The following is a 24,308-nucleotide window of genomic DNA, read 5'->3' on the forward strand; positions in this document are numbered from 1 at the left end:
GTCAGGTGCTACTGTGTGTTGCCGTCAGGTGCTACTCTGTGTTGCCGTCAGGTGCTACTCTGTGTTGCCGTCAGGTGCTACTCTGTGTTGCCGTCAGGTGCTATACCGTCAGGTGCTACTCTGTGTTGCCGTCAGGTGCTACTTTGTGTTGCCGTCAGGTGCTTCTCTGTGTTGCCGTCAGGTGCTACTGTGTGTTGCCGTCAGGTGCTACTGTGTGTTGCCGTCAGGTGCTACTGTGTGTTGCCGTCAGGTGCTACTCTGTGTTGCCGTCAGGTGCTACTCTGTGTTGCCGTCAGGTGCTACTCTGTGTTGCCGTCAGGTGCTACCGTGTTGCCGTCGGGTGCTACTCTGTGTTGCCGTCAGGTGCTACTGTGTTGCCGTCAGGTGCTACTTTGTGTTACCGTCAGGTGCTACTCTATGTTGCCGTCAGGTGCTACTGTGTTGCCGTCAGGTGCTACTGTGTTGCCGTCAGGTGCTACTGTGTGTTGCCGTCAGGTGCTACTCTGTGTTGCCGTCAGGTGCTACTCTGTGTTGCCGTCAGGTGCTATACCGTCAGGTGCTACTCTGTGTTGCCGTCAGGTGCTACTTTGTGTTGCCGTCAGGTGCTTCTCTGTGTTGCCGTCAGGTGCTACTGTGTGTTGCCGTCAGGTGCTACTGTGTGTTGCCGTCAGGTGCTACTGTGTGTTGCCGTCAGGTGCTACTCTGTGTTGCCGTCAGGTGCTACTCTGTGTTGCCGTCAGGTGCTACTGTGTGTTGCCGTGCTACAGGTCAACAAGCTTTTAATTGAATGGGAAAGTTGCGCCGATTTGAATAAATACAGCTACACACTGCTGCTGGGTTTTTCCCTTGATTGTATTTGAATAGCATCAACGTAACATGATTATCTACATTGAGAAAGTTCCCTTTAAATTTCACGAACTGTTATTCTACCCATAGGTTCATCTAAAATAGAACACCTATTAGAAATGGCTCTGCTAAAACCAGGACTGTTTCTAAAATTCTTTGCTTGATCCTATCGATATTGATCCGATCAAAGTTGATTATTACATGACTGCCAGTATTTTTCCTTATGTTTCTACCCAACTACAGTTATGTAACTTTCAAAAGTGGGCGGTGTCACACTGTCATCTCCATGCCATCATTATGTTAAACATCTGTCAAAAACGTGTCACACTAGATAAATGGTTGGACCTCCTGTTGCAGCGTCGGACACCGTCTATAGGTGGGTTGTTGGGGGGGGGGGGGTTGGATAATGGGGGCTTGTAGGGTTGTTGGGGGGGGGGGGGCTTGTAGGGTTGTTGGATGATGGGGGCTTGTAGGGTTGTTGGATGATGGGGGCTTGTAGGGTTGTTGGATGATGGGGGCTTGTAGGGTTGTTGGATGATGGGGGCTTGTAGGGTTGTTGGATGATGGGGGCTTGTAGGGTTGTTGGGGTTGGATGATGGGGGTTTGTAGGGTTGTTGGGGTTGGATGATGGGGGCTTGTAGGGTTGTTGGGGGGGGGGTTGGATAATGGGGGCTTGTAGGGTTGTTGGGGGGGGTTGGATAATGGGGGCTTGTAGGGTTGTTGGGGGGGGGGTTGGATGATGGGGGCTTGTAGGGTTGTTGGGGGGGGGTTGGATAATGGGGGCTTGTAGGGTTGTTGGGGGGGGGTTGGATGATGGGGGCTTGTAGGGTTGTTGGGGGGTTGGATGATGGGGGCTTGTAGGGTTGTTGGGGGGTTGGATGATGGGGGCTTGTAGGGTTGTTGGAAGATGGGGGCTTGTAGGGTTGTTGGATGATGGGGGCTTGTAGGGTTGTTGGATGATGGGGGCTTGTAGGGTTGTTGGGGGGGGGGTTGGATAATGGGGGCTTGTAGGGTTGTTGGGGGGGGGGTTGGATGATGGGGGCTTGTAGGGTTGTTGGATGATGGGGGCTTGTAGGGTTGTTGGATGATGGGGATGTACGTCCTAGTTAAGGCGTATGGTTAGGTCTGAATGTGACCGTTCCTAGGGTTCAGTTCATATATAGTTTTACTACTACGGAGCTTTATCTAAATCATTATAGCACCACATGAAAGTGGCGACAGCACCACATCAAAGTGGGGACTTAGCACCACATGAAAGTTGGGACTTAGCACCACATGAAAGTGGCGACAGCACCACATCAAAGTGGGGACTTAGCACCACATGAAAGTGGCGACAGCACCACATGAAAGTGGGGACTTAGCACCACATGAAAGTGGGGACTTAGCACCACATGAAAGTGGGGACTTAGCACCACATGAAAGTGGCGACAGCACCACATGAAAGTTGGGACTTCACATGAAAGTACAGACTTCCTTCAATACATCTGACGACTTGGTCACGTAATTTGAAACGTCAATACGTCGAGGTTACTCCCCTTGACATATCCGCCATCTTGTTGTGCGAGTCTGGTGTGGGTTTGGCATCGGAGTTTGTGTCTGACAGCAGAAATGTCAGGTGACATTGCGACAGTATATGTCAATCTCCAGTCAATATCTGTGTCACTGTGACCTGTCCATAGCTGGTGAGAGAGTACGGTGTCATTGTACAATCAGATTCTTTTGTGTGGATGTGGCTGTCTACTGTAGATGTGTGCTGTCTGGTGTAGATGTGTGCTGTCTACTGTAGATGTGTGCTGTCTGGTGTAGATGTGTGCTGTCTGGTGTAGATGTGTGCTGTCTAGTGTAGATGTGTGGTGTCTGGTGTAGATGTGTGCTGTCTGGTGTAGATGTGTGCTGTCTAGTGTAGATGTGTGCTGTCTGGTGTAGATGTGTGCTGTCTGGTGTAGATGTGTGCTGTCTGCTGTAGATGTGTGCTGTCTGGTGTAGATGTGTGGTGTCTGGTGTAGATGTGTGGTGTCTGGTGTAGATATGTGCTGTCTGGTGTAGATGTGTGCTGTCTGGTGTAGATGTGTGCTGTCTGGTGTAGATATGTGCTGTCTGCTGTAGATGTGTGCTGTCTGGTGTAGATATGTGCTGTCTAGTGTAGATGTGTGCTGTCTAGTGTAGATGTGTGCTGTCTGGTGTAGATGTGGCTGTCTAGTGTAGATATGTGCTGTCTAGTGTAGATGTGTGCTGTCTGCTGTAGATGTGTGCTGTCTGCTGTAGATGTGTACTGTCTAGTGTAGATATGTGCTGTCTGCTGTAGATGTGTGCTGTCTAGTGTAGATGTGTGCTGTCTAGTGTAGATGTGTGCTGTCTGCTGTAGATGTGTGCTGTCTAGTGTAGATGTGTGCTGTCTAGTGTAGATGTGTGCTGTCTGCTGTAGATGTGTGCTGTCTGGTGTAGATATGTGCTGTCTAGTGTAGATGTGTGCTGTCTGGTGTAGATGTGTGCTGTCTGGTGTAGATGTGTGCTGTCTGGTGTAGATGTGTGCTGTCTGGTGTAGATATGTGCTGTCTAGTGTAGATGTGTGCTGTCTAGTGTAGATGTGTGCTGTCTGCTGTAGATATGTGCTGTCTGGTGTAGATGTGTGCTGTCTGCTGTAGATGTGTGCTGTCTGGTGTAGATGTGTGCTGTCTGGTGTAGATGTGTGCTGTCTGGTGTAGATGTGTGCTGTCTGGTGTAGATGTGTGCTGTCTGGTGTAGATATGTGCTGTCTAGTGTAGATGTGTGCTGTCTAGTGTAGATGTGTGCTGTCTGCTGTAGATATGTGCTGTCTGGTGTAGATGTGTGCTGTCTGCTGTAGATGTGTGCTGTCTGGTGTAGATGTGTGCTGTCTAGTGTAGATGTGTGCTGTCTGCTGTAGATGTGTGCTGTCTAGTGTAGATGTGTGCTGTCTGCTGTAGATGTGTGCTGTCTAGTGTAGATGTGTGCTGTCTAGTGTAGATGTGTGCTGTCTGCTGTAGATGTGTGCTGTCTAGTGTAGATGTGTGCTGTCTGCTGTAGATGTGTGCTGTCTGGTGTAGATGTGTGCTGTCTGGTGTAGATGTGTGCTGTCTGCTGTAGATGTGTGCTGTCTGGTGTAGATGTGTGCTGTCTGCTGTAGATGTGTGCTGTCTGGTGTAGATGTGTGCTGTCTGGTGTAGATGTGTGCTGTCTGCTGTAGATGTGTGCTGTCTGGTGTAGATGTGTGCTGTCTGGTGTAGATGTGTGCTGCCTAGTGTAGATGTGTGCTGTCTGGTGTAGATGTGTGGTGTCTGCTGTAGATGTGTGCTGTCTGGTGTAGATGTGTGCTGTCTGGTGTAGATGTGTGCTGTCTGGTGTAGTGGTGTAGATGTGTGCTGTCTAGTGTAGATGTGTGCTGTCTGGTGTAGATGTGTGCTGTCTGGTGTAGATGTGTGCTGTCTGGTGTAGATATGTGCTGTCTAGTGTAGATGTGTGCTGTCTGGTGTAGATGTGTGCTGTCTGGTGTAGATATGTGCTGTCTGGTGTAGATATGTGCTGTCTAGTGTAGATGTGTGCTGTCTAGTGTAGATATGTGCTGTCTGGTGTAGATATGTGCTGTCTAGTGTAGATGTGTGCTGTCTAGTGTAAAATGACCGATGATCCAGGACCCCCCCCCCCTATACCCACTGATCCATTATCCCCACTCTCATCAGGTTCCACCCCTCACATGTATTGCCAGCTACCAATATTCTTGAATGGGAGATGTATGGCTCGGTTCAATTTTTACCGCTAATGGGGGGGAATGTCCTACTACAGTTTTCTGAATGGAAGGTAATTGACCCGCGGTAATGTCGGGGGTATTCATGTGGGGGGGGGGGGGGGGGGGGTCCGCAGTGTTCTGCAGAGGGGGGGGGGGTGGGGATGTCCGCAATGTCCTGCTGGGGGGGTGGGGGGGGGGGGGGGTCCGCAATGTCCTGCTCCCATTACGGTCGTTGAACCGAGGTAACTGCTGGCACAAGACTTTTTTCAGTCCACGCCATATTTAATGGAGATAGACACGTGTCCTCCTACTCCCAGAGAGGGAGATTTGTTTATGCTTGTAGCAGTGTGTATGGACGGGGTCATGACCCCTCCTGTCATTGACATGATAAAACCCCTCAGTTTTGGCGCGTGTCACTCGTGATTCCCTGTGTTGTACAGGCGCTGCTTCTGACACATCGTACCGCATGACGTACCGACCTACCGTACCGCATGACGTACGGACCTACCGTACCGCATGACGTAACGACCTACCGTACCGCATGACGTACGGACCTACCGTACCGCATGACGTACGGACCTACCGTACCGCATGACGTAACGACCTACCGTACCGCATGACGTACGGACCTACCGTACCGCATGACGTACGGACCTACCGTACCGCATGACGTAACGACCTACCGTACCGCATGACGTACGGACCTACCGTACCGCATGACGTAACGACCTACCGTACCGCATGACGTACGGACCTACCGTACCGCATGATGTACCGACCTACCCTACCGCATGACGTACCGACCTACCGTATTGTAAGACGTATGACCTACCATACATACCAAAGCTAGACACATTGATCATTATCTGAGTGTAAGCTCCAGCACCGACTACTAGAACTAGATACACTCAGATGTTTTTATGATGGACGTTTAGTGCACGTTAATAAATCTAAAAATAGTTTTATTGTCAGTCTATTGTTATTGTCAGTTGAAATCAGACTGTGTGTGTGTGGGGGGGGGGGGTGGAGGAATATTTTCCTGGTTGGGTGGAGGCGATGGGGGAAGACCTGGTATCTGTGGGGGTGGGGGAGGCATAGAAGCCTGGTATTGTTAGAACAGCTCTGACTGAGAGACTAGTTGACTATATAAGCAAATCTCCATTAGAGAGACTAGTTGACTATATAAGCAAATCTCCATTAGAGAGACTAGTTGACTATATAAGCAAGTCTCCATTAGAGAGACTAGTTGACTATATAAGCAAGTCTCCATTAGAGAGACTGGTTGACTATATAAGCAAGTCTCCATTAGAGAGACTAGTTGACTATATAAGCAAGTCTCCATTAGAGAGACTAGTTGACTATATAAGCAAATCTCCATTAGAGAGACTAGTTGACTATATAAGCAAGTCTCCATTGGAGAGACTAGTTGACTATATAAGCAAGTCTCCATTAGAGAGACTAGTTGACTATATAAGCAAGTCTCCATTGGAGAGACTAGTTGACTATATAAGCAAGTCTCCATTGGAGAGACTAGTTGACTATATAAGCAAGTCTCCATTAGAGAGACTGGTTGACTATAACGCAAGTCTCCATTACCAAGTATCTCTAATTAAACATCCCTCGTATCCATTAGTTTTGTGTATCCATTAGTTTAGTGTATCCATTAGTTTTGTGTATCCATTAGTTTTGTGTATCCATTAGTTTTGTGTATCCATTAGTTTTGTGTATCCATTAGTTTTGTGTATCCATTATTCCTGTGTACACCAGACACTGAACATGTGGAATATATTGAGTGCAAATTATTCACGTGTAATGTGTACAGATCAGCAACACTATTTCATGTGTACATTTACACCCAATAGTCCACCTCCCATGTGGGATGTATACTGGTCCTTTGTACACCCGGGTGTCCATATCACCGCGACCCCTCCCCCTCCCCCGGGACCCACCTATGTATCCCCGGGACACCCCCCCCCCCCCCCCCCCCCCGGGACTAACGAGGCTAGTGGATGTGGGCCTAAATCTTGCTGATCTCACTTGAAATTTCAAATATCAAATGACAACAAATGGATGTCGACGGGTGAGATAACGACCATTGTGGAACATTGCGTCATGTGGCTAGAGCGATGGTTATTTCTAAAGTTGGGATGTTTCTAACTACAGCCAGCTATCAGAATAGACAAAAGTGCTCTCAAATAGCCCGCATTATCTAGCTTTAAAGAGGACTTAAATAAAATAAATGATCGAGTTATCTTTTCTTTTGTACTTTTTTTTTTCAAAATTTTATTTTTAAAATTTTTAAGTTGGTACAGTTTAGGTGACAAATACCAATTTCAGTGGATGAGTGAATGTTATTTGTCGATCTAAAAGGGTTTGACCCTAGCCACAAGGACATAATTGTGCCAATAGTTTGATGCTAGCCACAAGGACATAGATAATTGTGCCAATAGTTTGATGCTAGCCACAAGGACATAGATAATTGTGCCAATAGTTTGATGCTAGCCACAAGGACATAGATAATTGTGCCAATAGTTTGATGCTAGCCACAAGGACATAGATAATTGTGCCAATAGTTTGATGCTCGCCACAAGGACATAGATAATTGTGCCAATAGTTTGATGCTAGCCACAAGGACATAGATAATTGTGCCAATAGTTTGATGCTAGCCACAAGGACATAGATAATTGTGCCAATAGTTTGATGCTAGCCACAAGGACATAGATAATTGTGCCAATAGTTTGATGCTAGCCACAAGGACATAGATAATTGTGCCAATAGTTTGATGCTAGCCACAAGGACATAGATAATTGTGCCACAAGGACATAGATAATTGTGCCAATAGTTTGATGCTAGCCACAACGACATAGATAATTGTGCCAATAGTTTGATGCTAGCCACAAGGATATAGATAATTGTGCCAATAGTTTGATGCTAGCCACAAGGACATAGATAATTGTGCCAATAGTTTGATGCTAGCCACAAGGACATAGATAATTGTGCCACAAGGACATAGATAATTGTGCCAATAGTTTGATGCTAGCCACAAGGATATAGATAATTGTGCCAATAGTTTGATGCTCGCCACAAGGACATAGATAATTGTGCCAATAGTTTGATGCTAGCCACAAGGACATAGATAATTGTGCCAATAGTTTGATGCTAGCCACAAGGACATAGATAATTGTGCCACAAGGACATAGATAATTGTGCCAATAGTTTGATGCTAGCCACAACGACATAGATAATTGTGCCAATAGTTTGATGCTAGCCACAAGGATATAGATAAGTGTGCCAATAGTTTGATGCTAGCCACAAGGACATAGATAATTGTGCCAATAGTTTGATGCTAGCCACAAGGACATAGATAATTGTGCCAATAGTTTGATGCTAGCCACAAGGACATAGATAATTGTGCCACAAGGACATAGATAATTGTGCCAATAGTTTGATGCTAGCCACAACGACATAGATAATTGTGCCAATAGTTTGATGCTAGCCACAAGGATATAGATAAGTGTGCCAATAGTTTGATGCTAGCCACAAGGACATAGATAATTGTGCCAATAGTTTGATGCTAGCCACAAGGACATAGATAATTGTGCCAATAGTTTGATGCTCGCCACAAGGACATAGATAATTGTGCCAATAGTTTGATGCTAGCCACAAGGACATAGATAATTGTGCCAATAGTTTGATGCTAGCCACAAGGACATAGATAATTGTGCCAATAGTTTGATGCTAGCCACAAGGACATAGATAATTGTGCCACAAGGACATAGATAATTGTGCCAATAGCTTGATCCTAGCCACAAGGACATAGATAATTGTGCCACAAGGACATAGATAATTGTGCCAATAGCTTGATCCTAGCCACAAGGACATAGATAATTGTGCCAATAGTTTGATCCTAGCCACAAGGACATAGATAATTGTGCCAATAGTTTGATGTTAGTCACAAGGACATAGATAATTGTCCCACAAGGACATAGATAATGGGTCCTGTACTGGTGATAGGTTGGGATGATTAGTCGTATCGATCTCTGTATGCTGGTGAGGCACACTATTGATGCCACACTATGTCCATACATACTCCCACCCTCCCCCCACCCGACACTCACACAGTCACCACATTGTCCTCACACACACACACAGAACAATTGAACATAAAAAAAAAACGGGCGCACTCTTCAATATATTTTAGACACGTGTGGTCAGTCATGCTTTGTCCATACAAATGTACATGGGGCAGATAACTCGAGTCTGTTCGAATGTGCATTACGTCCCCTGTCATGACGTCAAAAATACATTTTAAAAAATTATCTTCACATCATGGTTATTGACAGAGCACTTGCGCGGACGAATCTGTGTTTTTAATAAATTGTAATTAGATCATTGTTATGGATTTTATGACGTCAATCTGCAAACGTTCGTCACAGTTCATAGTGACCTGGGCTAGTGGAGGTCACTCTCAACCCGTGACCTTTACACAACAACACCGGGTTTCCATGGTAACATCAAATATTCACAATGCCTCACCTGCGCATCGATTAGAGTGAAGGAATGTAAGCTCTACCTAGATGGACCCTCGTCTGTTCGTGGTGGGTGATGATCAATACTAAATAATTAGTTCCGTCCCTTTACTGACGGACATTGACAGACATTGACAGGGTCAGCACTACACGACCCGACATTGACAGGGGGAGCACTACACGACCCGACATTGACAGGGGGAGCACTACACGACCCGACATTGACAGGGGGAGCACTACACGACCCGACATTGACAGGGGGAGTACTACACGACCCGACATTGACAGGGGGAGCACTACACGACGCGACATTGACAGGGGGAGTACTACACGACCCGACATTGACAGGGGGAGTACTACACGACCCGACATTGACAGGGGGAGCACTACACGACCCGACATTGACATGGTGAGCACTACACGACGCAGCAGTGACGGACATTGACATGGTGAGCACTACACGACGCAGTAGTGACGGACATTGACATGGTGAGCACTACACGACGCAGTAGTGACGGACATTGACAGTGAGCACTACACGACCCGACATTGACAGGGGGAGCACTACACGACCGGCTGTCAGCATCAAACCACCGGCAAACGTCAGCCAGCATTTGTTTGAACGTTGTTAAAAGCTATTCGCTTGATCTCCACTTAACTACCTCGTATGTTAATTTTTTTTAAATAGAATAGTATCGAGTAGAAACATAATAGCACACAATATGAGCGGAAATTTAGAGCTTTATAAGGAAACAATTAATTTTAAAACTTAATTGAACATCTAATTCAACCAATTTTTATGTCATAATGCATTGTCATCGAGTCTAGAGCTACGCGAAACGTTCTGAAGAGATAGGTCAGGTAGAAGTGATCTTTTTTTTCAGAAATCGGAAATAGCGTAAAGTAATACTTCCGTTCACCGGAAATCACTTAAAATTGGACAGATTTGAGAGAATAAAATCTTATACTCAAGTATAACATTTAATTTACCTAACTTACACGGTATTCAAGTTATAGGTATTTTAGAATCCGGAAATAGAGTAAAATGCCGCTGTCGTTTATTTAAGGTCACTCAAAAATTGCAATTAATCTATGCATAAGATCTCCTTTCCTCAACATAACTGAAACCGTACTCGAATTATAGTGTTCACGCGGAAATAAAGTAACATGCGCATGCAATTAAAAGTTCAGGCCATCAACATCAGATTTAGAACCCTCGCCTCCTAGTCTGTGTTTCTTCCAGACTTTTTTCTTCGGGGGGGGGGGGGGGGGGCACTTGAAATCTTCGGGGGGGGGGGGGCGGACACTGTTCAAAGTATATATTTTCTATATAAATTTCATTTCGTTCGGGGGTGGGGGGGGGGGGGGGCGGTAAAAAAATTTCGGGGGGGGGGGGGGGCTTTGTCCCCCCCGAAAAGATGCCTGGAAGAAACTCTGCTCCTAGTTCAGACCATCATCAGAAATTTCGAGCTTTATTTTTTTTTGTTACAAAAACGCTGCAAGGCTTTTAGAGCTTTAAAAACTAATCAACCATGAATGGAAAACAATTGTGACGTTAGCTAGCTAATTCTGATTACTTAGTTTCTAATTTAAGTCATGGTTTACTGCCGTGTGGGTAGGTACAATAGATAAATGTAATTCTCTGCTTGAGAAAGGGGGGATAAAACAATCGATAAACCGTATGTCGTCACAAAAGTACTAAATAGAGATAATTGCGTGATTCGCCTATTTAACTCCGCGCAGTCGTTGTTTTTAATGTAGAAAAAGATCAATCCTAATATATAAATCCCCACGTTCGCACATCTCTCTCTCTCTCTCTTTCTCTGTCCGCAAAAAATTTTCGCCGGACATCACGTCAGAATCGGCAGCGATATATCGAGAACTTTTTACGGACTTTTGTTGAAAAAAATATGTTAGATGTTTTAAATGTATAACCACAAAATTATTTAAAGAAGAAAAATAAAAAATAAAGGCGTATTCGAATATAGAGAAACAGTATTATTTATGCAACCGGAAAAGCATTAATATATGTGAAAAAGAACGCATAAAACTGTGACGTCACTATTGCTTATACATTAACTAATGACGTCATCTGCCGTGTTTAGAATGAAAAGAAATGAACTATTTCATTCAAATTTGATTTAGATCTACGTACACTATGAAATGTATACAATACAATTTTTCCGGCCTAAACTCATAAAATTTATTTTATGTATTTGGATTCTAGATCTAGAGATTCTAGATCTAGACTAAATCTAAATCTAAATCTACGCAATAACTAGATCTAGACGTAGACGCTAAGATCTAGATTTAGACTCTAACTTCTCTAAAATCAATTCCAAAATTAAATTTCTATATTAGGACTAAACTATTTCAAGACTTATTTATTTTATACAAAATCTTTGTTATGAACTGGCTAATTTGGGATAAAAAATTAATTTGAAAGAATAGGCATATTCGCGTAAGTTAAGATTTTAAAATACGTCTTTCATTCTCCGTATTTTATAAGGTGCCTAAATAGCGGAGATGTTAGTGTACATTAAACCACGCAGGTGGTGCGGGTTCGAGACACAGCAAGTCAGCTTGGTTAATGTATTCTTTTTTATTATGCTCGGGCTAAACTTAAAAAAAAAATTCTTTTAGGAATCTAGCTCTAGATCTAGATTGTCGGGTGTCCGATAGGGCACTTCCCGGCGCCGCAGGCGCTTCAAATTTGGCATGATCTTGCCTTGGTGCGACAGAACACGGGGACCGGTTGGCCGAAAAGTCTACGATGTGGGGGTCAAAACTGACCTCGACTGACCGGTACCTTATATGAGCTATAAATCGAAAAAAAATGTCCACGGAGGAACCTCTTCGTAACTCTTGAGGTCGTAGACCGACCTTCGGGCGAATTAATTAAGCATTCAAATTCTCAATGTTTTCGAAAGCCTAAGCGAAGCTGGGCAGCATGCCTAGTAAAAAATAAATTATTACCTGCAAATTAATTGTCATGTAATCAGAGCTATTGTTCAAGATAAAGACACAAACGCAGACATAAAGATTAAAAATCTTTGACAAGTGGGGAGGGGGTGTGAGCTGTGAATGTAATTACTGTAGCCATAGTAACCTGGCAAGGTTGGTTGGTTTTTTCTTCAGAATTTAAAACAAATGACTAGACGAAATGTGTTGGTTCTTCAGTATTTTAAACTGCTCACTAGACGAAAAGTGTTGGTTCGTCAGTATTTTAAACAGCTCACTAGACGAAATGTGTTGGTTCTTCAAACAGCTCACTAGACGAAATGTGTTGGTTCTTCAAACAGCTCACTAGACGAAATGTGTTGGTTCTTCAAACAGCTCACTAGACGAAATGTGTTGGTTCTTCAGTATTTTAAACAGCTCACTAGACGAAATGTGTGTGCTAGTGTTGATTTGATTCTTCAGTAACTGTACTCGCTATCTCTTGCTTTCATTGTTTGGAATCGATGAATTGAGCAGACTATACACTATCGTGTCTACAATAATTAGCTGTAATGTCCCGGGGGGGGGTACATTTTACAGTCACTGCATTCCTCCCCCACCCCACCCACTCACGCGTCAATCACGTGACCCAAGGTTCCGGGTGATTTGTTAAACATTGACCTGCCTTTCACGTGGTGCCAGCAGACACCAGCAGACGACAGAGACCCATGTGGTTTCCTCTCGGTGATACCCTCAGACGATAAGACCTGGGCAAGATGGCGCTGTTAAACCTTGGTTTTTGACGGTAAAATCATTCGTTGTTTTTTTTTTTTTCTTAAGTGGGGCATCATTTCGTTGTCGGTAATGTAGGGACTTATTAGGCTTCATTATAAACAGTGTGTATTTCTTTAATCTTGGCAGAATAAGGTTAGAATATTGGGGAGGTTTAAAGAACGGGGAGGGGTCTATGCAAACAACAGATTGACGTGTGTTATGTTAGTTTAAGGTGGCTGGTGGGTGGGGGGATAGTGTTATGACGTAATGTTACTCCGTGTTATAATGTATTGTTTATCCGTGTTATGATGTAATGTTTATCCGTGTTATGGTGTAATGTTTATCCGTGTTATGATGTAATGTTTATCCGTGTTATGATGTAATGTTTATCCGTGTTATGATGTAATGTTTATCCGTGTTATGATGTAATGCTTATCCTTGTTATGATGTATTGTTTATCCGTGTTATGATGTAATGTTTATCCGTGTTATGATGTAATGTTTATCCGTGTTATGATGTAATGTTTATCCGTGTTATGATGTAATGTTTATCCGTGTTATGATGTAATGTTTATCCGTGTTATGATGTAATGTTTATCCGTGACCATCAAGTTTGTACTAGTCCCCTCACATGGTTGGTTGGTGTAATGTTTTCAAAACCCTCTCTGAGCCAAACTCTGGCACTAGTAGACAGTCTAATAGTTTCAGCTGTAAATAGTAGCTGGCATGTTTTACCTAACAGGTTGACCGATGGTATACTGTTTTAATCGAAACACAATATACATAAACATTGAATGTATAGTCACATGCATACAACAACATACACATAGATACTTTGTGTATAAATACACACACATAGATATACGCCATATAAATTAGAACCTACTCGTAACAACTACACAGAGAGCACCAACACACACATACAAGTACACAGAGAGCACCTACACACACATACAACTACACAGAGAGCACCAACACACACATACAACTACACAGAGAGCACCAACACACACATACAACTACACAGAGAGCACCAACACACACATACAACTACACAGAGAGCACCAACACACACATACAAGTACACAGAGAGCACCTACACACACACAAGTACACAGAGAGCACCTACACACACATACAACTACACAGAGAGCACCAACACACACATACAAGTACACAGAGAGCACCTACACACATACAACTACACAGAGCACCTACACACACATACAAGTACACAGAGAGCACCTACACACATACAAGTACACAGAGAGCACCTACACACACATACAAGTACACAGAGAGCACCAACACACACACATACAAGTACACAGAGAGCACCTACACACATACAACTACACAGAGAGCACCAACACACACTTACAACTACACAGAGAGCACCTACACACATACAACTACACAGAGAGCACCTACACACATACAACTACACAGAGAGCACCTACACACATACAACTACACAGAGAGCACCTACACACACATACAAGTACACAGAGAGCACCTACACACATACAACTACACATAGAGCACCTACACACACATACAACTACACAGAGAGCACCAACACACACATACAACTACACAGAGAGCACCTACACACATACAACTACACAGAGAGCACCTACACACATATACAAGTACACAGAGAGAACCTACACACACATACAACTACACAGAGAGCACCTACACACATACAACTACACAGAGAGCACCTACACACACATACAACTACACATAGAGCACCAACACACATACAACTACACAGAGAGCACCTACACACATACAACTACACAGAGAGCACCTACACACACATACAACTACACATAGAGCACCTACACACACATACAACTACACAGAGAGCACCAACACATACATACAACTACACAGAGAGCACCTACACACATACAACTACACAGAGAGCACCTACACACACATACAACTACACATAGAGCACCTACACACACATACAAGTACACAGAGAGCACCTACACACATACAACTACACAGAGAGCACCTACACACACATACAAGTACACAGAGAGAACCTACACACATACAACTACACAGAGAGCACCAGCACACACATACAACTACACAGAGAGCACCTACACACATACAACTACACAGAGAGCACCTACACACACATACAAGTACACAGAGCACCTACACACACATACAACTACACAGAGAGAACCTACACACACATACAACTACACAGAGAGCACCTACACACACATACAAGTACACAGAGAGAACCTACACACATACAACTACACAGAGAGCACCAGCACACACATACAACTACACAGAGAGAACCTACACACATACAACTACACAGAGAGCACCTACACACACATGCAACTACACAGAGAGAACCTACACACACATACAACTACACAGAGAGCACCTACACACACATACAACTACACAGAGAGCACCTACACACACATACAACTACACAGAGAGCACCTACACACACATACAAGTACACAGAGCACCTACACACATACAACTACACAGAGAGCACCTACACACACATACAACTACACAGAGAGCACCAACACACATACAACTACACAGAGAGCACCTACACACACATACAACTACACAGAGAGCACCTACACACACATACAACTACACAGAGAGCACCTACACACACTTACAACTACACAGAGAGAACCTACACACACATACAACTACACAGAGAGCACCAACACACACATACAACTACACACAGAGCACCTACACACACTTACAACTACACAGAGAGCACCTACACACATACAACTACACAGAGAGCACCTACACACATGCAACTACACAGAGAGCACCTACACACATGCAACTACACAGAGAGCACCTACACACACTTACAACTACACAGAGAGCACCTACACACATACAACTACACAGAGAGCACCTACACACATACAACTACACAGAGAGCACCTACACACATGCAACTACACAGAGAGCACCTACACACACATACAACTACACAGAGAGCACCAACACATACATACAACTACACAGAGAGCACCTACACACACATACAACTACACAGAGAGCACCTACACACACATACAACTACACAGAGAGCACCTACACACACATACAAGTACACAGAGATCACCAACACACACATACAAGTACACAGAGAGCACCTACACACACATACAAGTACACAGAGAGCACCTACACACATACAACTACACAGAGAGCACCTACACACACATACAACTACACAGAGAGCACCTACACACACATACAACTACACAGAGAGCACCTACACACACATACAAGTACACAGAGATCACCAACACACACATACAAGTACACAGAGAGCACCTACACACACATACAAGTACACAGAGAGCACCAACACACACATACAACTACACAGAGAGAACCTACACACACATACAACTACACAGAGAGCACCTACACACACATACAAGTACACAGAGAGCACCTACACACACATACAACTACACAGAGAGCACCTACACACACATACAACTACACAGAGAGCACCTACACACATACAACTACACAGAGAGCACCTACACACACATACAACTACACATAGAGCACCAACACACACATACAACTACACAGAGAGCACCAACACACACATACAACTACACAGAGAGCACCTACACACACATACAACTACACAGAGAGCACCAACACATACATACAAGTACACAGAGAGAACCTACACACACATACAACTACACAGAGAGCACCTACACACACATACAACTACACAGAGAGCACCAACACATACATACAACTACACAGAGAGCACCTACACACACATACAAGTACACAGAGAGCACCTACACACACATACAACTACACAGAGAGCACCTACACACACATACAACTACACAGAGAGCACCTACACACACATACAAGTACACAGAGAGAACCTACACACACATACAACTACACAGAGAGCACCTACACACATACAACTACACAGAGAGCACCAACACACACATACAACTACACATAGAGCACCTATACACACATACAACTACACAGAGAGCACCTACACACACATACAACTACACAGAGAGCACCTACACACACATACAACTACACAGAGAGCACCTACACACATACAACTACACAGAGAGCACCTACACACATACAACTACACATAGAGCACCTACACACACATACAACTACACAGAGAGCACCTACACACACATGCAACTACACATAGAGCACCTACACACATACAACTACACAGAGAGCACCTACACACACATACAACTACACATAGAGCACCTACACACACATACAACTACACAGAGAGCACCTACACACATACAACTACACAGAGAGCACCAACACACACATACAAGTACACAGAGAGCACCTACACACATACAACTACACAGAGAGCACCTACACACACATACAACTACACAGAGAGCACCTACACACACATACAACTACACAGAGAGCACCTACACACATACAACTACACAGAGAGCACCTACACACACATACAACTACACAGAGAGCACCTACACACATACAACTACACAGAGAGCACCAACACATACATACAAGTACACAGAGAGAACCTACACACACATACAACTACACAGAGAGCACCTACACACACATACAACTACACAGAGAGCACCTACACACACATACAAGTACACAGAGAGAACCTACACACACATACAACTACACAGAGAGCACCTACACACATGCAACTACACAGAGAGCACCAACACACACATACAACTACACATAGAGCACCTACACACACATACAACTACACAGAGAGCACCTACACACACATACAACTACACAGAGAGCACCTACACACATACAACTACACAGAGAGCACCTACACACACATACAACTACACAGAGAGCACCTACACACACATACAAGTACACAGAGCACCTACACACACATACAACTACACAGAGAGAACCTACACACACATACAACTACACAGAGAGCACCTACACACACATACAACTACACAGAGAGCACCTACACACATACAAGTACATAGAGCACCTACACACACATACAACTACACAGAGAGCACCTACACACACATGCAACTACACATAGAGCACCTACACACATACAACTACACAGAGAGCACCTACACACACATACAACTACACATAGAGCACCTACACACACATACAACTACACAGAGAGCACCTACACACATACAACTACACAGAGAGCACCAACACACACATACAAGTACACAGAGAGCACCTACACACATACAACTACACAGAGAGCACCTACACACACATACAACTACACAGAGAGCACCTACACACACATACAACTACACAGAGAGCACCTACACACATACAACTACACAGAGAGCACCTACACACACATACAACTACACAGAGAGCACCTACACACATACAACTACACAGAGAGCACCTACACACACATACAACTACACAGAGAGCACCTACACACACATACAACTACACAGAGAGCACCTACACACATACAACTACACAAAGAGCACCTACACACACATACAACTACACAGAGAGCACCTACACACATACAACTACACAGAGAGCACCTACACACACATACAAGTACACAGAGAGCACCTACACACATACAACTACACAGAGAGCACCTACACACACATACAAGTACACAGAGAGCACCTACACACACATACAAGTACACAGAGAGCACCTACACACATACAACTACACAGAGAGCACCAACACACACATACAACTACACAGAGATCACCAACACACACATACAAGTACACAGAGAGCACCTACACACATACAACTACACATAGAGCACCTACACACACATACAACTACACAGAGAGCACCTACACACACATGCAACTACACATAGAGCACCTACACACATACAACTACACAGAGAGCACCTACACACATACAACTACACAGAGAGCACCTACACACACATACAAGTACACAGAGAGAACCTACACACACATACAAGTACACAGAGAGCACCTACACACACATACAACTACACAGAGAGCACCAACACACACATACAACTACACATAGAGCACCTACACACACATACAACTACACAGAGAGCACCTACACACACATACAACTACACAGAGAGCACCTACACACATACAACTACACAGAGAGCACCTACACACACATACAAGTACACAGAGCACCTACACACAAATATAGCTTGCACGTAGAATACATCAAACCATAACAGCACTACACACACATATAGCTTGCACGTAAAATACATCAAACCATAACAGCACTACTTCTGTCATCCGTCCCGTCAGATAATCAGATTACAAAGGTCATGACCCCCATTATTCCACCCGTGTTGTCTAGAGTCAGCGCAGAAGAAACGGTGTGTAGTGACGGTGACCCTCCTTCGTCGTGACACTCTTCTCGTGTAGTGAAAGTGACCTTCCTGTCGTTGTGTAGTGGCATTCACCCACCTGTCATGTACTGACATTGACCCACCTGTCATGTAGTGGCAGTGACCCGCCTGTCGTGTAGTGGCATTCACCCTCCTGTCGTGTAGTGACAGTGATCTTGCTGGTGTCGTGTAGTGGAAGTTGTATGTGTCGTGTAGTGACAGTGACCCTCATCAGTGACGTAATACACTTTCCTTTTGATCAGATTTGTTGAGAAGAAGAACGGACAAATCTCTGGCCTATAGGGGCCTGTGTTCGGCGTCAAGCGCTTGTCTTGATATCAGACAGGTGTACATGATGCTGGACCATCTTTTCATTCTACCTCACACCCTTCCCTCACACCTGTGATATGACGGAGTGGGGGGGGGGGGGGGTATCAGACAGGTGTACATGATGCTGTGCCATCTCTTCATTCTACCTCACACCCTTCCCTCACACCTGTGATATAACGGTGTGGGGGGGGGGGGGGGGTACCAGACAGGTGTACATGATGCTGTGCCATCTCTTCATTCTACCTCACACCCTTCCCTCACACCTGTGATGTGGGGGGGGGGGGGTATCATACAGGTGTACATGATGCTGTGCCATCTCTTCATTCTACCTCACACCCTTCCCTCACACCTGTGATATGACGGTGTGGGGGGGGGGTATCAGACAGGTGTACATGATGCTGGGCCATCTCGTCATTCTACCTCACACCCTTCCCTCACACCTGTGATATGACGGTGTGGGGGGGGGGGGGGTATCAGACAGGTGTACATGATGCTGGGCCATCTCGTCATTCTACCTCACACCCTTCCCTCACACCTGTGATGCGGGGGGGGGGGGTATCAGACAGGTGTACATGATGCTGTGCCATCTCGTCATTCTACCTCACACCCTTCCCTCACACCTGTGATATGACGGAGTGGGGGAGGGGGGTCGTGATTAAAGTTGGCAAGCGTTGATTGTTTGTCCTTGCTGTTTCGTCGTCCCACGGCAATAGTGTACGGGTTGTTAGAGACATGTTGACTTTGTACTAGCGGCTAATGGCGATGTGTTGACTTTGTACTAGCGGTTAAAATAGAACAACAGAAGTCGGCCATTTGAAGTGACGTGTTTGTGACAAACTGGACGTGACGTCACGGGACTGCGACCACAGTGCCACTTGACCTTTAACCCACGTGTCAGATTTTTTGACCGTTTCTTTGCCAAAACGTGTTTCTAATTGTCCTGAGTTAAGCACGTGGTTTTCTTTACAGAGTGATCTGAGGGGGGGGGGGGGGGGGGGGGGGGGGGAGGGAGTGAGAAGGGAGGGGCAATGTCCGACATGGCTTACCTCACTTTCATGTCATCACTACTATTTTTGGGGCCCCAAGTTTCATCTGTTTTAGCACATCCCTGTGCCCACTGTGTATGTAGAGGCTGATTTGTCCACCTCTAGATAGAGGCTGATTTGTCCACCTCTAGATAAAGGCTGATTTGTCCACCTCTAGACAGAGGCTGATTTGTCCACCTCTAGATAGAGGCTGATTTGTCCACCTCTAGATAGAGGCTCATTTGTCCACCTCTAGATAGAGGCTGATTTGTCCACCTCTAGATAGAGGCTGATTTGTCCACTTCTAGATAGAGGCTGATTTGTCCACTTCTAGATAGAGGCTGATTTGTCCACTTCTAGATAGAGGCTGATTTGTCCACTTCTAGATAGAGGCTGATTTGTCCACTTCTAGATAGAGGCTGATTTGTCCACTTCTAGATAAAGGCTGATTTGTCCACCTCTAGGTAGAGGCTGATTTGTCCACTTCTAGATAGAGGCTGATTTGTCCACTTCTAGATAGAGGCTGATTTGTCCACTTCTAGATAAAGGCTGATTTGTCCACCTCTAGATAGAGGCTGATTAGTCCACCTCTAGATAGAGGCTGATTTGTCCACTTCTAGATAGAGGCTGGTTTGTCCACCCCCACCCCCTTGCTTTATTATAACGTGTTACTGGGAGCCGCCCACGTGTCACCCCCCCCCCCCCCCTTCATCCCATCAACCACGCCTCTGATTTGGGATTAATAAGAAACATTTGTTTTAACCCTGCAGTCTTGTTTGCATAAATTAGCATGAATTACCTGTGACCCCAGCAGTGGGTGTCCAAACTTAGATTATTTATAGCCCCCCACTGACTGGCGTCTACTTGATGTTTCTGGTGTGCGCGCGCATACGCGTCTTATTTTTAAAGTCTTCATCGTCCATAAATCGTGATCGTCTTAATGAAATCTCTCATTAGCAATTAATTAATAGCCATGACATGCAGCCGTTTGTTAGTCCAGATCGCATGCCTGCTAGCCCATTATTTCCTCTCTTTTAAATTCCTCTCTCTCTTTCTTTCTCTCTCTCTCTCTCTCTCTCTCTTCCTTTCCTTGTCTCTCTCTTCCTATCTCCCTCGCCCTTTCTCTCCCAATCTTCCTCTCCGTATTTCCCTCTCCCTATCTCGCCTAAGCAGACGTCTTGATCAGATGTGAGACATAGGACCTTAGATAAAATAGAGCTGTTATCTTCTGTCTTCTGCGATATTTAAACTGTGAGAGTCATCTGTGGAACTTTTGGTGCTGGATGTTCACCTGTTTTCAATGACCTCGGCACTTGTACGTTAGCACGAAGTATATCAAGTGGAAGCCTCGCCATGTTAAGGAGATTTATTGTAGGCACCGTCTGGCTCCCAGAGTTTCTCCCCCCCCCCCCCCCCGAACGAAATGAAATTTATATAGATAATATATACTTTTAACAGTGTCCTCCTCCCCCTCCCCCCCCCCCGAAAATTTCAAGTGCCCCCCCCCCCCCCCCCCCAAGAGAAAAAGTCTGGAAGAAACACTGCTGGCTCCGGTGACCACAGCCAGAGGCGTAGCGATCTATTTCGGCGCCCTGGGCGGACTACCAATTTTGCGCCCCCTCCCTCACATTTCTATTTATAGTTATTCCTGTCTTTAAAAAAGCCTCCCCCCTTCCCCTACACACTCTGAAATGTTTGTAGCGCTTCTTACCAGTTACTATCCCGTAACATTTTCTACTTCGGTGTCACAAAGTTGATATAGAAACCAGTTAAATCAGAGTGTGAAGCCTTGTAGTCATTTATTTTCGTAAGTTTGACTGTATAATTCAATACTTCAGCTTAAAATGAGCTTTTAAATAATTTTTTCTACCCCTTTTGGCGCCCCCTTAGGGTCGGCGCCCGGGGCGGCCGCCCCACCCGCCCTCCCCTAGCTATGCCACTGACCACAGCCATCTTTAGCACAACTACATTTTATACTCACAAGTTTTGGGTCACTAAATAACGTCATCCTCTTGGTCTGCGCATGCCCCATTTGTTTTTCGGTGCCGTTTATAAATGATGTCAAGCACCTAAAAATGGCGGAGGAGTATGGGGGTGGGTAGATTTTTGACATGTTACGATGTGCGACGTCTGTCGTTAGGGGTAGACAACACACGACCTAAAGTAGGTCTACATTTTATATTTGTAAAAAATTATTGTAAAAACGATTTTCTTTAACATTTGAGCTATTAGTATTAGAGTGGTTGTGATTGTATGACGTCGGTTTATGGGGGAGGGGTGGGGATGGTGTGTGGCTGCAAGTGATGCCGGCAAAAGTTGTGGACGACCATCTCAATACACGTGTGCTACATTGCGTGTAATTGTTCCGTTACTATTGTCTTGTTTTTAAAGTTAACATTTTGAGGTGCCACACGTAGAATTCATCGAACCAGGAAGTTGTAATGTAAAATAAAATATGTAAAAATAGATCTGACTACTGTGCTAGTTGAAAGATGACCTCAGGGTATTGTTTAAATCCAGTTATCGTGGCTGTCTGGCTATCTCTATGTGTTCCTATCACGTATCCGTTTCAGATTTGTTTTAAAATAGCTTGTCGTATTTATAACTAGTGTCTATTTATTGACTGAATTTATTTCAGACTGTGGTTGCTTTGCTACAAGCTGGATGTGACGTCAGTCTGGTGGATAATGAGGGACTCACTGCTGCAGAACTTGCTGACAAATGTGGGCAAACGGGAGTAGCTGCTCTTGTTAGAGGGGAGATCACTCTCGAGCACTTCATTCACCAACAGTCAACAAACAAGGTGTGATATTTAATCTTGGTCTTTGCCAAAGACTCTTTGGTTATATTAGCTTTGTTTATCAGTCCACAAGTCTATGATAGGTTGGTTTTGTGTGATAAAGGCTAGATTCCATGGAATAGAAATAGATTCTAGTACAGAAATAATACTGTTAGATCTGGAACTTTGCAATATTAATTTTTATATTACAGTTACCTAACTTTTATTTTAATTTAACCTTACGTAAAATCAGATGAGGCAAGTCTAGTAATGATAACATAAGTAATGTGAAAATAAGGGGACTCACTAAATTTGTATAATAATATTCACATTTTTAGAAGGATTTATTATGTTTTGAAACTTACAAAATTAAAAATTAATAAATGTTTCTAGGTTTCATTCATGTATCTGTATCTGTTTTTAAACATTTGTATTAAAACCTTTCAGTAATAAATATTGAATAATGATTAGCGATGTTTTCATCAGATGCAACCAAGCTCATTTACTTCAGCAGCCATCTAGTTTAAGTTTTTTTGGTAATATTTTAGTTAGAGATTCAGGGGAAACCACTCAATTTACGGGTGGGGGCTGTCTATAGCAAATCTTGCTCTCAAACTATTGTTTATTATTCAATTATCTATTCTAATATATGTGACACAAATATATCACAATATACTTGTATTAAAGCCATAAATAATAATGAGTCACCTTTCACGTTACTAGCCTCGGACGATTTTTACGTACTTAAAAGATATAAAAAGAATTTTTAAATGATTTAATGGACCCAAGGGATAATATTCTCAAAGGTATTCGAAAGGTCCATTAAATATTTTTAAAATCATGTGCAGTATAATTAAAATTAGTATGGTAAAAAACACTGACTGTTTGGTTGTTGTTGTTTTGTTTTTTTTTTA

The 24,308-nt window shown here is 44.1% G+C and overlaps 1 protein-coding gene across 1 annotated transcript in view; it reads left to right on the top strand.

Annotated features, from left to right (window-relative positions):
- LOC131929620 (espin-like) overlaps nt 1-24,308 on the top strand; it is a 55,664-nt gene that overhangs the window by 17,928 nt on the left and 13,428 nt on the right. The window contains 1 exon segment of the mRNA XM_059285916.1: nt 23,254-23,418. Coding sequence (XP_059141899.1) covers nt 23,254-23,418 — 165 coding nt within the window.

The sequence above is a fragment of the Physella acuta genome, unplaced genomic scaffold (genome assembly GCF_028476545.2).
Source record: "Physella acuta isolate Inbredline_101_S28 unplaced genomic scaffold, ASM2847654v3 ptg001656l, whole genome shotgun sequence".
Classification (NCBI taxonomy): Eukaryota; Metazoa; Mollusca; class Gastropoda; family Physidae; genus Physella; species Physella acuta.